Raw genomic sequence first — 16,011 nt, 5'->3', positions numbered from 1 at the left:
ATATACAGTGGAATAATATTATTTAGCAACAAAAAAGAATGAAATCTTGCCATTTGAGACAATATAGATCGACCTAGAGGGTATTAATCCTAAATCAAATAAGTCAGACAGAGAAAAACTTCACTTATATGTGGAATCTAAAGAAACAAAGTAAAGGAATAAACAACAGAAACAGATACAGAGAACAAGCTGATGGTTGCTAACGAGGAGGTTTGAATTAAGAAAAAGGAGCGTGCAAAACAAATGAGTTATTTAAAAAGAAATAGAGTGGATACTGTTTTCCTAATTTGAATAAGAGTTTTATTCTCAAGTTTGGTATGATCACCATAGGTTGACAATCTCACACATACACATATACACATGGGGATGAACATACTTAACTAATAGCCATGAGCTCACCAAATGAAAACAAGAGGCAAAGAGAAAAAAGAAAATAGACACACACAGACTTGAGGATAGATAAGAGATAAATAAATTGAGAGAGTTGTACGCAGATACGGGGACACTTCTTACACACTTTTCATCCTGTTCAATCTGCCTTTCTTGGGAAATAATAGCTGGCCCAACAGGAAGCAGCTGAATAATTGACCTTGAAATATTTCTTCTCCAGAAGGCTTAAATATATGACCATTACTACAGGCAGGGAGATAATAAAGCCTCATGTCAGGTGCCAACTTGTGGGTCCAGTTAATTATCAGCTCTAGAATAGGGAAAAAATCTTATCAACCTGGTCTGTCTATCAATCCTCTATGTTTCCCCTTTTAAAAAAATCACTAGAGGACTTATGAATATACATTCTTGAGCCCTATTCCCTAAGGGTTTGGTTTAGAAAGTTTTGGGTAGGTTTTAAAAATTTGCAGTTTTGCTGAAAACGGTTTGGCTCAGTGGATAGAGCGTCGGCCTGCGGACTGAGGGGTCCCAGGTTCGATTCCGGTCAAGGGCATGTACCTGGGTTGTGCGCACATCCCCAGTAGGAGATGTGCAGGAGGCAGCTGATCGATGTTTCTCTCTCATTGATGTTTCTAACTCTCTCTCTCTCCCTTCCTCTCTGTAAAAAATCAATAAAATATATTTAAAAAAAAAAATTTGCAGTTTTAACAGCTCCACTTATATGTGATGATGCTAACACTCTGGAAACAATGATTCTCATTGATGTTTCTATTTCTCTCCCTCTCACTTCCTCTCTGAAATCAATTAAAAAATATATATTTTAAAAAGTTTCTAGAAGTAATAAGTGGTAGGATACAAGATAAATTTGCGAACACCAATTTGTATTTATGTCTATGTGTTAGCAGCAAACAATTTGAAATTTAACAAAGAAATACTATTTCAATATCAAAAACTATGAAGTACTCTAGGAGTAAACCTGACAAAGATACGCATGACTTATACCTAAAAATTATAAAACATTGCTGAGAGAAATTAAAGAAGACCTTAAATAATGGGGAGGTATATCTTGTTCAGTTCTTCCCAAGTTGATAATGTAGATGCAACTCAATTGCAATAAAATCCCAGCAGGTTTTTTTTAGGAATTGCCAAGCTGATTGTAAAGTTTACTTCAAAATACAAAAAAAAACCCACAAAAAACAAAACTAACCAAAACAACTTTGCAGAAGCACAAGAAAGTTAAGCTAATATTGTCTGATTTTGAGCCTTCAAATTTTAAAGTATTGATATAGTGTGAACTTGGTATAAGAATAGCAAATAGATGTGGAACAGTATAGCATCCAGAAATTGACACACACACACAGAGACACACTTGATTTTTGGTAGGGGTTGAAAGATAGTTAAGTGAAGAAGACATAGTTTTTTCGATAAGTGGTTCTGGTATTGTTGGATATCCATATATATAATAGATTCTTTTTTTTTTTTAATATATTTTATTGATTTTTTACAGAGAGGAAGGGAGAGAGATAGAGAGTTAGAAACATCGATGAGAGAGAAACATCGATCAGCTGCCTCCTGCACATCTCCTACTGGGGATATGCCCGCAACCCAGGTACATGCCCTTGACCGGAATCGAACCCGGGACCCCTCAGTCCGCAGGCTGACGCTCTGTCCACTGAGCCAAACTGGTTTTTGGCTATAATAGATTCTTTATTAAATGGAAAATTTTAAACTATTTTACATATGTCTGATGTTTGTGCTGTGATTGCCCTTTGGGCTTAGTACATTGGTACATGAGTTATAAATTAGATTGTGATAATTTTATTTTTTAAGATGTCATATTTTACTGGGTGGAAAAGGTGAAGGGCTTAAGTACAAATTGACAGTTACAGAATCACTTATGTAAAGGACAGCATAGGGAATATAGTCAATAAAAATTGTGTCCGGTGGGTACTGGACTTATCAGGGAATCACTTGTAAATTATGTAAATGTCTAATCACTATACTGTATACACCTGCAACTAATATAATATTGAATGTTAACTTTAATTGAAAAATAAAGAAAAAGAAATACATAGGTATTGTAGAAAAAGAATGAAGAAATGAAGTCAGGGGCTAAATATGTCATTTTAAAAAATATATGTTTTTATTGATTTCAGAGAGGAAGGGCGAGGGAAAGAGAGATAGAAACATCAATGATGAGAGAAAACCATTGATAGGCTGCCTCCTGCATGTCCCCCACTGGGGATTGAACCTGAAACCCAGGCATGTGCCCTTGACCGGAATTGAACCCTGAACTCTTCAGTCAACAGGTGGATTGTTAATCCACTGAGCCAAACTAGCTAGGGTGTAATATGTCATTTTTTAGCATAGAAGTCAGAAATAAAATTGGAAAAAAATCACTGTACTTGGTTGGTACTTTGGAGGTTTAGTGAATTTTTGTTAGGTGGGGTGCAATGTAGGTATATTGGCTAATATATTCTAAACATTATCTTTAGGTTTTCTAGTTTTTATTTATTATCGCTGATTTTCATTCCTGTCTCCTTTATAGGTTGGGAAGGAAAAAATGCTCAAGGTGAGGATTGTGAAGATTCATCCTTTGGAGAAAGTGGATGAAGAAGCCACTGAAAAGAAACCTGATGGTGCCTGTGATTCTCCCTCAAGTGACAAAGAGAATTCTAGCCAAATTGCTCAGGAGCACCAGAAGAAGGAGGCAATTGTAAAAGAGGATGAAGGAAGGAGAGAGAATATTAGTATGTGTGATGCTAGCTTTCCTTTGTGACTCCTATTATACACAAATCTTTTTGAGTTCTCTAACAAGTAATTTGTGATTTGTAAATGAGTTTTGTAGGTAGATATGCCTTTCTTTTGTGATTCAGCAAACAACTAAAATATAAAGCGCTTTGGCTGGTGTACTCAGTGTTTAGAGCATTGCCCCATGCACCAAAAGGTCTTGGGTTCCATTCTGGTCAAGGGCATGTACCTAGGTTACAGGTTCAATCCCCGACCCTGGTCAGGGTGTATGCAGGAGGAAACTGGTCTATGTCTGTCTGTCTGTCTCTCTTTCTCCTTCTCTCTCCCTCCCTAGCTCCCTTTCACTCTCTTTAAAAAAAAAAAATCAATGGAAAAGATATCCATGGGTGAGGATTAACCAAAAAGAAAAAGAGAAAAGTCCGTAAAGCAAATAAAGATTTAAGTCTTCCCTCGGAAGGCATTTCCTCTTAGAAATCTGTGTGCACATACCTAGCTACTCAAGATGGCAAAGAAAGTTTGCTTTCCTTGTCTCTTTAAGTTGGAAAATACATAGTCTGTGTGTGGAGAAGCGGGGTTAGAGTAGAAGGGGCAAATTCTAATCTCCATTACTTTGCACTGTGCAAGCCAATTGTGGTAATTTTAAGATACTTCCTTTTATCTAAGTCCTGTAACTCAAGTCCCTCCCACATAGGAGCTGCCAGAATTTTGAAACATTATGATATCTAAGAGTAATTTTTGGGGACTTGGCGATTCTAACAATACTGTTTGAAAAGTTGAACAATTGAGACTTTGTCCATTGGGAAAATTATTCAGCCTCTGAAACCTTAATTTGGGGGAAAAAATCTATATAAATAAAAGAATTTGACTGTAATAGATTACTTCTGTCTTAAAATATGAGTACTCAAAGGATTTGTGTATATTGACCCCCCCTCCCTATGACTGTTAGAGGATCAAATAATCTTAACCTCTTATTTAAGTGTTACATACAGAGATTGAATTAGAATTAGAGTGCTATGCGCTCTGTTTTCCATTCTATTTTGTCTTTCCAGGTATTTTGGATATATGCAGATGTGTTTTAGAGGGATTTCCTTATCTAGTCCCAGGGGAACAATTAACTAATTAAAATTTCCCCAAGGATACTTAACTGTTGTAGTTGATTCACCCCAGTGTTGATACTTCAGTTTTGTTTTCCCCTCTGTATTGTGAATGCTAATGTTTATGTTTTTCAGTTTCTCTCTTTCTTCTTTTTGATACTGAAGTTTTCTAATATGTTCATTACTTAATATTCTTATAACTTATCTTAATAAATTTTTTGGTTAGGCGTTGCCTGATAATATGTCTTTAACACTTTCTGGAAACAGATCCTTGAACTACCAACAATATGTTAACAATTGTTAATTTTATGACTTTGGCATCGTGTACCAGGGAACTTCTATGTTTTTTTTTTTTTTTTTTTTTTAATATATATTTTATTGATTTTTTACAGAGAGGAAGGGAGAGGGATAGAGAGTTAGAAACATCGATGAGAGAGAAACATCGATCAGCTGTCTCCTGCACATCTCCTACTGGGGATGTGCCCGCAACCCAGGTACATGCCCTTGACCGGAATCGAACCTGGGACCTTTCAGTCTGCAGGCCGACGCTCTATCCACTGAGCCAAACCGGTTTCGGCAACTTCTATGTTTTAGGCTTTGGTTTTTTATGGTGTTATATGCCTTAATTTAGTTTTTAATTATTGGGATATATATAATACTATTGCTAGTATGTGGAAAGGGTGGTGGACAGGCTGAAGAATTAGTGTTATGATGTCTACTGAGTGTTTTCAGGGGAAAAATTGATTAGAATTTCCATAGAAATGATAGGCAAATTCCAGTATACTAAATTTTTTCTCACTTAGGTGACCTTTCATTCTACTTTATGGGGAAAAATGTATTAGACAAACTTTCAGCTTGTTCTTAACCTCCCTGTTTTAAATTTCTACATTCTTCCATCAGAGAAGGGAGCTAAAATGCTTTGACTTTGAATTCCATTTCCTCCTACTTTCTCTAGGGTTGAGTGAACTTTTATTGTTCTACTCTACAGTGTTCTTTAACCCTTTCTCATGTTTATTTTTCTCAATTTATAAATGAAGCCCCATTTTCTAAAAACAAAAACATATCCTCCCTTGATTCTGTTGTTTTATTTCTGTCTTACTCATTCAAACCAAGATTCATGAGATACTGTTTCCACTTACTGTGCTATGATAGTCTAACTTCTGCTTCTTTACTCCTGACACTGTTGCTAATAAGATTATAGGTGCCAATTCTTGCCAATTCTACTGATTTCTTCTGTTTTGCTTTTCTGTTACATTTACACTGTTGGTCACAGTCATACCTTTAACTTATTTGATACCACAGTTTCCCTTAACCTTGACCCTAACCCTAACCCTTTTCTGTTCTTTTGCCATCTTTAGAAAATATGCATCTGCTTACTTAGACCAAAAATCCTTTGTTTTCCTAGAGCTTACAAGATAAATTCCAATTTCTTTAAATGGTGTACAGGTCCTTTATAGTTTGCCCTTCTTACTTCTTTAGTCTGATTTTTTACTGTAGTCCCGATTATATTTACTCATTATTTGCATTCTCTGAACAAGTCATGTTCTTTCTAGGCTTTTTCTGCCTATCTTCCTAAGTTAAACATTGCTGCTCTCTCCTCATATTATTTTTGTGTACCCACCTCTGTAATAATATTTACCACATTGTATTATAATTATTGTTGACTCTGCCCATAGACTTTAGCTAGTTCAGGTAAGGATTTTATGAATCATCTTGGTGCCCCATCATTCAGTGCCTGATGCAGAGTAGGTGTTCAATAAGACAATTATGAATGAATGAATAGAATTAAAAGAATTCTTATTTTCACTAATTTTCTAATGATTTGACTAGATGACAGAGCACGTAGATCTCCACGAAAACTCCCTACTTCATTAAAAAAAGGAGAAAGGAAATGGGCTCCTCCAAAATTTCTGCCTCACAAATATGATGTGAAACTACAAAATGAAGATAAGGTTAGTTGGCACTTTATGTTAACCCTGTTACTTACATAGATGTTTAAGAAAATATCATAGGGCTGGTTTTCTTAGAGAAAATGTGCTAAAGAAAAATGTAAATGAATGTGTTTCTGTAACAAATTCTGAGTGCTTTTCTAGTTCTCTAGTCTTAGTAATTATGACTTTAAGTCAAACTGTATTTTCTTTCTTAGAAGATTGTTTTTTCCTTTTAATAGGACTTATTAAGGTTAAGAGTAATTTGCATTTGAGCTTCAAATTCAGTTTGAAAAATAAGAATCTGTTTCCAGCAGTTATAGACTTCCTGAGATAATAGCTCTTCCCAGATAAAAGTAGAGCAATTTGTAATGTAATTTAATTTAGAAACCGAGTCAACAGTAATCAATGCTTTTGCAAAGAATCTGGAACTAACAACCTGAAACAGTAAATACCCTTAAAGTAACTTAGTACTGTGTTTTATTCATTCTAAGATGTTCATCTTTTATATTTTTAATGTATTTAGAATCAGTATATATCTTAAAATCAGTTGGCATAAATTTTTTTCTTAGTGGTGTATAAAATAATGTCTTTTATTAATAGCACCTTAGAGTCTATGAAATAATGCCATATTACTTTCAGGTACTCATACCTGTATGTAAATTGTTAGAAAGAAGGAGGATGGGAGGTTGTGTGTGGAAGAGAGCTGCACATTTTTCTTCACGTTTAACTGTTTTATAGAAAAAATAGCTAAGGCCCGAGAAGCTTAATAATTGTCAAAGCTCCTAATTTAGTAAATGAGATTGGGACGGATTATAACCCAGATCTTTTGCTTCTTTAGAGTTTTTTCCCCTACCTCAAATTTGTTGACAAGTCTTAATTCCATTTTGACTGTTTTATAGTGAATTAGAGGCCCGGTGCATGGCATTCATGCACTGGGGGGCTGGGGGGACGCTGTCCCTCAGCCCCGCCTGCGCCCTCTCGCAGTCTGGGACCCCTCAGGGGATGTCTGACTGCTGGCTTAGGCCCGCTCCCCATGGCCTAAGCCAGCGAGAGAGGCTCCCTCCACTGCCGCTGTGCTCACCAGCCATGAGCCCGGCTTCCACCAGGAGAGAGCTCCTGTGTTAAGCGTCTGCCTCCTGGTGATCAGTGTGCGTCATAGCGACTGGTTGTTCAGTTGATTTGCATACTAGGGTTTTATTATATAGGATGATCTGAAGACATACCTAAATTGTTAGGATTTCTTTATATTTTAAACTTAAATGTTAAATACAATTTTTCACTAAAAGTTTCTTCCTCATTCAGGAAGGTAACTAGTTAAAACATTGCTAGGGAGTCTCAACCACTTTCCTAATTATTCATATTCTTATTGTTGAATGTAAATTGTTTTGCTCACATGTAGTAAATACTATTCACAGGAAGATAGAAAATACAAATAAGAAAAAAGACATCTCTAATCCCATACTCAGAGATGATAATTGATGAATATAGTTGTGATTAATGGTGGTTGTTAGCTTTTAAGTGACTTTTAAGAGTAGGAATATTTGCCCTACCGGTATGGCTCAGTCTGAACCAGAGGTCAGAGTTTGATTTCTGGTCAGGGTACATGCCTAGGTAGTAGGCTTGATACCCAGAGGCAGCCAATCAGTGATTCTTGACATTGATGTTTCTATCTCTCTCGCTCCCTCTATGAAATCAATAAAAACATATTGCAAAAAGAATTAAAAGTAGGAATATTATATACATACTATTTTGTAGCTTCTTTTTCCTTTTCTCTCTGGTAACTATCTGTGATGTCGTAACATTCTTTGAAAACAGTATTTTCAGGTTGTGGTGTATGTGATGGTCACCAGGAGAGTTTATTAAAAACGTAGTAGCTCTTTCCGAAAGCAGCCAGAGGTGACATGTTGAAAATTGTTCGCTATTCACTTGACCCAGAAAACCCCACAGAATCATGCAAATTAGGAAGTTCAAATTTTTAAGTTCACTTTAAGAACATGTGAAACTGTCCAGGCCATTGATGGTATACATATCTGAAAAATCACCAAGTATCTGAAGGATGTCAATTTAGAGAAGTAATGTTTGCCATTCCATCATTAAAATGGTGAATTGGCCGAAACCGGTTTGGCTCAGTGGATAGAGCATCGGCCTGCGGACTGAAAGGTCCCAGGTTCGATTCCGGTCAAGGGCATGTACCGGGTTGCGGGCACATCCCCAGTAGGAGATGTGCAGGAGGCAGCTGATCGGTGTTTCTCTCTCATCGATGTTTCTGACTCTCTGTCTCTCTCCCTTCCTCTCTGTAAAAAATCAATAAAATATATTTAAAAAAATAAATAAATAAAAAATAAAATGGTGAATTGGTGGATGTGTCCAGTCCAAACAGTGGGGCTGGGCACAGGGTCTGTGGCCCAAAAAGTGCCAAATTTTTGCAACACAGGTTTAAAAATGCAGAGAGTAATGCTGAACTTCAGGGTTTAGATATAGATTCTCTGGTCATTGAGCACAACAGAGCTCTCAAGAGGTGATGCAGAACTTACAGAACTCTTTGGAGGATTAAACTATATATGAGCTCTCCCTGCCACATTGAGATGAACCTCACTGAAAAAGAGCAGATTGTTCCTAAACCAGAAGAGCAGGTGGCAAGAAGAAAAAGATACCCCAGAAAAAACTGTAGAAACAAAAACCTAATAGCCTCGGAGTAAATTCAGCATAAAATCTTCTATATACATAAAAGCCAAGCAAACAGAATGATGGAATGACTGGTCGCTCTGATGTGTGCACTGCAGCGGCCAGCTGGCTCCCCCAACCCCCCAACCTCCTGCAGCCTCCCCTCTGCCAGTCCTGCCCCCAACCGCCCCGCCCCCCCAACCCCGTGAATCCACCAATTCACCATCGTGGGTGGGGCCAGTCAGCCAACTGTCCGTGGCCCCTCCCCTGGGCTGCCCCCCCCCAACCCCACACGCATGCACAAATTGGTGCACCAGCCCTCTAGTAAGTAATAAAAGTAAAGCAGGGGGAAAAAAAGTGGATGCTCAGGCTCTACTGCCAGACATTTTAAAAGTATGTTTATATTGATTTTTAGAGAGAGGAAGGGACACAGAGAGAACCATTGATGGTGATGTGAGAGAGAAACATTGATTGAACACTCATACACACCCCAACCAGAGATCAGACCTGCAACCTCAGCATGTGCCCTGACCAGGAATTGAACTGGCAGCCTTTCCGTGCATGGAATGATGCTCAGCCCAACTGAGCCACATTGGCCAGTGCTAGCGTATGCATTTTAAAATATATATATATATATATATATATATATATATATATATATATATATATATAATTGATTTTTTTTTTTTTACAGAGCTGAAGGGAGAGGGATAGAGAGTTAGAAACATTGATGAGAGAGAAATATTGGTCAACTGCCTTCTGCACACCCTCTACTGGGGATGTGCCCACAACCAAGGTACATGCCCTTGACTGGAATCGAACCTGGGACTCTTCAGTCCGCAGGCTGACGCTCTGTCCATTGAGCCAAACCGGTTAGGGCTAGCATATGCATTTTAATAGCTCCCTAGATCAGCGGTCGCCAACCTTTCAACCCTCACAGACCACCAGTGGTCCACGGACCACCAGTTGGTGACTGCTGCCCTAGATGATTTCTGATAAGTTTGTCCTGATTGAGAAAAGTATTTTCCCCCATGGCTTCAGGGTATTCATTATGGATGTATTTTAATCTTAAAAATGAATCCTTTATTGAAGATATTTATGTATTCCTCCCATCCCTTTTTCTGCTTTTATAAGCAGTTGATGACTGGTCTATTTATTTCTAAATTTTTAAATATGAGAATTTGTTGAGTACTCATATTTGTGAGTATATACATTTTTAGGACTTTGATACATATTGACAGATTTCCTGGGGATTAATTAACATCCTGTCTCTGACAATTATTCTTTTTTCTTCCTGGTTTATAGCTTTATTTTATGGATGGAATTATGATTTTTCTGGAGAGAAAATAAATCTTTGTTCTCATTGGTTAATTGTTCTTTCACCCTAGTGATGAGTTGTTTATATTTGTTAACCTAGATCATCAGTAATGTGCCAGCAGACAGCTTGATTCGTACAGAACGCCCACCAAATAAGGAGATACTTCGATACTTTATACGGCATAATGCCTTACGGGCTGGCACTGGTGAAAATGCACCTTGGGTGGTAGAAGATGAATTGGTGAAGAAATATTCCCTACCTAGCAAGTTCAGTGACTTTTTACTTGATCCATACAAGGTAAGGTCACTATTAATTTTTGGACAGCAGGATAGAACACTATTAGATGAGTTTATTTCCCCAGATGGGTCCAATAGATTAGATTTAGAGCAGATTTTGAACTCTAACATCAGATAAGGAATTCAAAAATTTTCAGATATCTATTTCATATAGGTTGTGATTTGTGGGGTTGTTAGGGGAGAGGTCACGTTGAGTATCTCCCCTAGTTCAATTTATTTTTTACATAATTAAGAAGCAAACTACATACATGTACTTTTTAACCTCAGATCCTTCTTATAATGAGGTATGGTATAAACACAAAAAATATTTTGCAAATTGAATCCTAAAAATGAAAATTGATTTTATACATCAGAAAAGATGATCAAATATACCGGTAGCCTTGAAAAAGGACTTGGAATGAGTATTACTTTGTATGTCAGGTGAGTAGAAAATCTAGGATTTTCCTCTTGAGAACACGGTTTTTTCTTTATTTCATTTGATCTACAGAACATTATTATGAAGTTGTATAGTATGTAAAAATATCTTAATCTTATTTTCCAGATGGGGAAACAGAGGCTAGTCTAATTAGAAGCAATATAAAGTGAATGACAAAAGCCAAGAGATTGTCCTTTGATCTCTGGTTATCTTTTCCATTTAGGGTTTCTTCAGTGAAATTATAATGTAGTTTGTGAGAGTTTTTTATGTAGGTTGTGAGAGTATTTATGCTTCTGGTGGTGGTAAATTTACTTATTTGCATACTGATGTTTTCATCTTGGTCTCTGGGCCAGAAGGGGAAGGAGAGAGCCCCTGGTCCATTAAAATAAAGTCTGAGTTCCAGGATTTTTCTCCCCCATCCTTATTTATTTATTTTTGGTAAGAGAACATTTATTGGGTAAATCACAGAGGTAGAAAAAGTAATTCCTGGAAGAAATGGGCTTAGGAAACAAGTTATAGGGGTAAAGGAAGGGCCCTTGGAATTTGGGAGTGAGGAAGCTAATGATAACAAGCCAGGAATCTGGGGCAGAGAGAGGTTGGGGGAGGGAAGGGAAGAGAAGGGAAAGGCATGGGCATACTTTCAGGAGGGAGAGCACCCCCTTTCTTGCATATTTTTATTGATTTCAGAGAGGAAGGGAGAGGGAGAGATAGAAACATCAATAATGAGAGAGAATTATTGATTGGCTGCCTCTGCACTACCCCCACTGGGGATTGAGCCTGCCACCCTGGCCATGTGCCCTGGTCATAGGTAAATGGTCAACCACTGAGGCTCCCTCTCTTGTTTGTTTGATGGTTTGTTTTTAATGTATTTTTTATTGTTGATAGTATTACAGATATCTTCCATTCCCTCCTCCCATTCCCGTTTTTCTCTTCTCCTAACCCTTATCTGCGCACCCGCACCCCCCCCCCCACACACACACACCCAGGTCTTTACTACCCTATAGCTCATGTCCATGGGCTATGCATATCCTATATAATAAAAGCCTAATATGCAAATCGACCAAATGGAGGAACAACCAGTTAGCTGGGATTGGGGCCGGCAAGCAGGCAGCAGCAGGCAGAGGGAGAGGATGGCGATCTGGGGGGTGTCAGCGGCAGGGGGGCCATCCCCAGATCGGCCCGCTGGTAGTTGCCCTCGGAGGCTAAACTAAGCCATCAGTTGGACATCTCCTGAGGGCGCGCGCGCACACGCGCGCACACACACACACACACACACACACATGAGTGCACAAATTTTCGTGTACTGGGCCTCCAGTGTATATATGTTGTTTGGTTTATCTCTTCTTGTTCCCCCAACCCCACATCAAGGTATGTCAGTCTGTTTCATGTCTCCCTTGATTTTTTTAAAATATATTTTTTATTGTTGATGCCTCCCTTGTTTTTAATTGTGAAAAACTAAGGATATCTCCAGTCATGTAACTAAATTATTGTAATTATCTTAGGTTGATTTTGCTGACAAAAGTACATTGAGAAATAAATTTATTTATTTAAACATTGATAAAAACCTCTAACCATAGTTTAGCATTTAGAATGTTTTCTTATTCTAGACCAGCGTGATTATTATCTTTCATTATGCTCTTTAAATTTTCATTTGTGAAAAAGAAGAATTTAGGAACTAATTGGCTTTTTTTAGATCAGGACTAAATTTTCCATGGAACTATAGTAAACCTAATTTTTTTCCTTCATATTTTTATTTTCTTGGTATTTTTATTTACTGAAAGGATATTTTAATACGTTATTTCATTGCTGTATGTTTTGAAACTGATGGCTTTTGGTGGTTATAACATGAGATTACTATCTATACTGTGTGAGAATCCTATATAAAATGATCTCTGAATGGGTTTTAGGCTCATGGATCATTTGAGTCCTTTAATGTTTTCCTCTTATTTGATAGCTGTCTTTTATGTATTTTAGTTTAGTGATTAAAGTATGTGACCATGCTCTAGCTTTTTTGGTTCAGTGGATAAAGTGTCAGCCTGTGGACTGAAGGGTCCCAGGTTCGATTCCAGTCAAGAGCAGTTGTGGGCTTGATTCCCAGTAGGGGTGTGCAAGAGACAGCCTATTAATGATTGTCTCATCATTAATGTTGCTATCTTATCTCTCTCTTCCTCTCCCTCCCTCTCTGAAAATCAACAAAAATATGTAAAAATAAAATTAAAATAAAAATCATTTAAAAAAGAAGTATGTGAATAACATGAAAGGACTGAGTATTTATAGGTAAAAATGTCTTTAGATTTTACTGAATGAAAAAGTTTGATCCACTCTTTCTAAAAATTGATTGAAAAATGTCCTGAGGTGAGGATTAACAAAAAAGTAAAAAATAAAAATCTGCTTGTTATGGAGAAAAATGCTACTGACAGTTGAGTTTAGGGATAACCTTTTTTTATAGGCCTAATGACTTGGAGGAATGTTTTACAAAACAATGGGTAATAAGGTAATTGTCATTTAAGATGAGATCAGTCATCTTAGTTCATTTCCCTTTGTAATACATGCAGCTCTAGTGTTCTGTTATTCTATCCATAATGTTTGAACTCTTATTTTGAACTGTTATAAAGGGCAACCTGTCACCCTGGCCAGTGTGGGTCAGTGGTTAGAGCATCAGCCACTAATGGGGAAGCTTTTAGATAGAAACATAACAAGAAAATAACACTTTTAAAATTGGGAATCCTTAATTAATTTGGGGTAATTTAGTATGGTTTTTAATATATTTTAAAAACATTATTTTGAAATAAATAATTTCATATAGAAAAGTTGACAAAATAATATAAAGCATTTCCCTTCATGTAGATTGTACTCCACGTAGATTTCTCAAATGTTAACATTTACCATATTTGTTTTATTATTTTCTCTTTTAATACATACATACATACATACATACACACAAAAATTTTTCTTTCTGAGACAATTGAGAGTAGGTTGTAAGACAGGATGCCCTTATTATTATTACTAGAGGCCCGGTGCACAAAATTCGTGCATGAGACGGGCATGTCTCTCAGCCCAGCCTGCACCCTCTCCAATCTGGGATCCCTCTCACAATCTGGGACTGCTGGATCCCAACCACTCGCCTGCCTGCCTGCCTGATTGCCCCTTACCGCTTCTGCCTGCCAGCCTGATCCACCCCCTAACCACTCCCCTGCCAGCCTGATTGACCCCTAACTACTACCCTGCCGGCCCAATTGTCCTAACTGCCCTCTCCTGCCGGCCTGGTCACCCCTAACTGTCCTCTCCTGCTAGCCTGGTTGCCCCCAACTGCCTTCCCCTTCAGGCCTGATCGTCCCCAACTACCCTTCCCTGCTGGCCCAGTTACCGCTAACTGCCCTCCCTTGCCAGCCTGGTCCCCCCCACTGCCCTCCCCTGCAGGCCTGATCACCCCTAACTGCCGTCCCTTGCAGGCCTGGTCCCTCCCAACTGCCTCCCCTGTTTGCCTGATTGCCCACAACTGCCCTCCCCTGCCATTTTGTGTGTTGGAGTGATGGTCAATTTGCGTATTACCTTTTTATTATGTAGGATTTTTTGTTGTTGTTAATCCTTACCTGAGAATATTTTTGCCATTGCTTTTTGGAGAGAGTGGAAGGGAGGGAGGTGGGAGAGAGCGAGAGACATCAATGTGAGAGACATACCTCAATTGGTTGGCTCCTGTACATGCCCTGAAGGGACAGGAATCGTACCCAAGACCCTTCAGTGCATGGGCTGATGCTCTAACCACTGACCACACTGGCCAGGGTGACAGGATGCTCTTTTAAAAAGTACTTGAATGTGTCTTTCCTAAAGACAAGGATGTTTTCTAATGTAACTCTAGTATAGTTATCAAATCAGTAAACTAACTTGATTTACAGTTTTTACCCAAATTTTACCATTTATCCCATTAATGTCCTTTTAGCTGCCTCTCCACCCCCCAATTTTGTTTTGGTTTCAGTAGGATCCATTTACTTGTTATTTATTATGTCTCTTTAATCTCCTCTAATCCAGAACAGTCCCTCAAATTTTCTTTGCCTTTTAAAAACCTAATTATTATGCTCTTCAGTTTGGATTTATTTTATCATGAGTAGATTTAGTCTGAATTTTTGGTAGAAATGCCACAAAAATGATGTTGTATTCTTCTCAGTGAGTTGTATGAGAAGGCACATGATGTAATCTTGTCTCATTACTAGTGATATTAATTATTATATATTTTAAAATATGTCCCTTATCTCTCCTAATAACTAATGTTTCAAGTAAGTGTTCATAGCCCTAAGATTTTTCTTTAAATTTTAGCTCTTGAAGTTTGTTTATGAGGTGGAGACTAGAGCAGACGTATTTAAAATAAATTATATTATTTTTCAAAGCACTTAAAATATTTTATAGTAACACATTTCACAAATTTCTAATTTATGATTCTTGCTGCTTACTGTTATGTTAAATTTAACATCTGAATGAGCTTCTCTAAATACAGGTTCTTTATTTTTATCTTATTAGATTTTCTTATTTGTGGTAGTGGTTTGTTTCTGATGACAGGGAACAAGTATAGAATTGTATACACTATTTTTCTTAGCAGCCTCTCATGTTTTTAGACAGAAATATTTTTTCTTGTTTAGCAATTAGGAAAAGCCTTTGCCCCAAACTATAGTACTAGAATCCAGACATCCATTCTTTTCTCCCTTCCTATACACTACTCTAGTAGATTACTTATGCTGAATGGGGGGTAGGGGAGACCCTTAGCACATAAGTGGTTTTATACTTTTTCAGATTCCCCTGAGTCCAGCCATGCCGGCTCCCATTTGGCTGTGACTGCCCACCAGCATGCCCTGTGCTGAGATGATCCAGTTACTGAAGGACTACTCACTCGGGGAGCTGGCCTGTTGGGAGGGGGTTGGGTGAGTTAATTTCTTTCCTTTTTTTTTAAATCCTCACCCAAGAATAAGTTTTTATGGTTTTTAGAAAGGAAGGGGGTTGGGGGGAGAAACATTGATGTGAGAGAAAAACATCAATCAGTTGCCTCCAGCACCAGCCCTGACCAAACCGGCAACCTTTTGATTTCAACGCTTCAACCAACTGACTCACCGGGCCAGGGCTTCTTTCATTTTTTAAGAGAAAAAAATTAAATGGTGTAAAT

At 37.8% G+C, this 16,011-nt stretch overlaps 1 protein-coding gene across 3 annotated transcripts in view; it reads left to right on the top strand.

Moving 5' to 3' along the window:
* Window positions 1–16,011, top strand: part of BAZ1B (bromodomain adjacent to zinc finger domain 1B) — a 78,413-nt gene that overhangs the window by 20,678 nt on the left and 41,724 nt on the right. For 2 of the 3 annotated variants that reach the window (XM_036307950.1, XM_036307952.1), the window contains exons 4-6: window positions 2,939–3,140; window positions 6,066–6,187; window positions 10,248–10,445. In XM_036307950.1, coding sequence (XP_036163843.1) covers window positions 2,939–3,140; window positions 6,066–6,187; window positions 10,248–10,445 — 522 coding nt within the window. The remainder of the gene's footprint in view (window positions 1–2,938; window positions 3,141–6,065; window positions 6,188–10,247; window positions 10,446–16,011) is intronic. The other variant, XM_036307951.1, reaches the window with a different exon arrangement.

This window comes from Myotis myotis, unplaced genomic scaffold (assembly GCF_014108235.1).
Source record: "Myotis myotis isolate mMyoMyo1 unplaced genomic scaffold, mMyoMyo1.p scaffold_m19_p_5, whole genome shotgun sequence".
Classification (NCBI taxonomy): domain Eukaryota; kingdom Metazoa; phylum Chordata; class Mammalia; order Chiroptera; family Vespertilionidae; genus Myotis; species Myotis myotis.
This window is presented reverse-complemented; position numbering and strand designations above follow the sequence as displayed.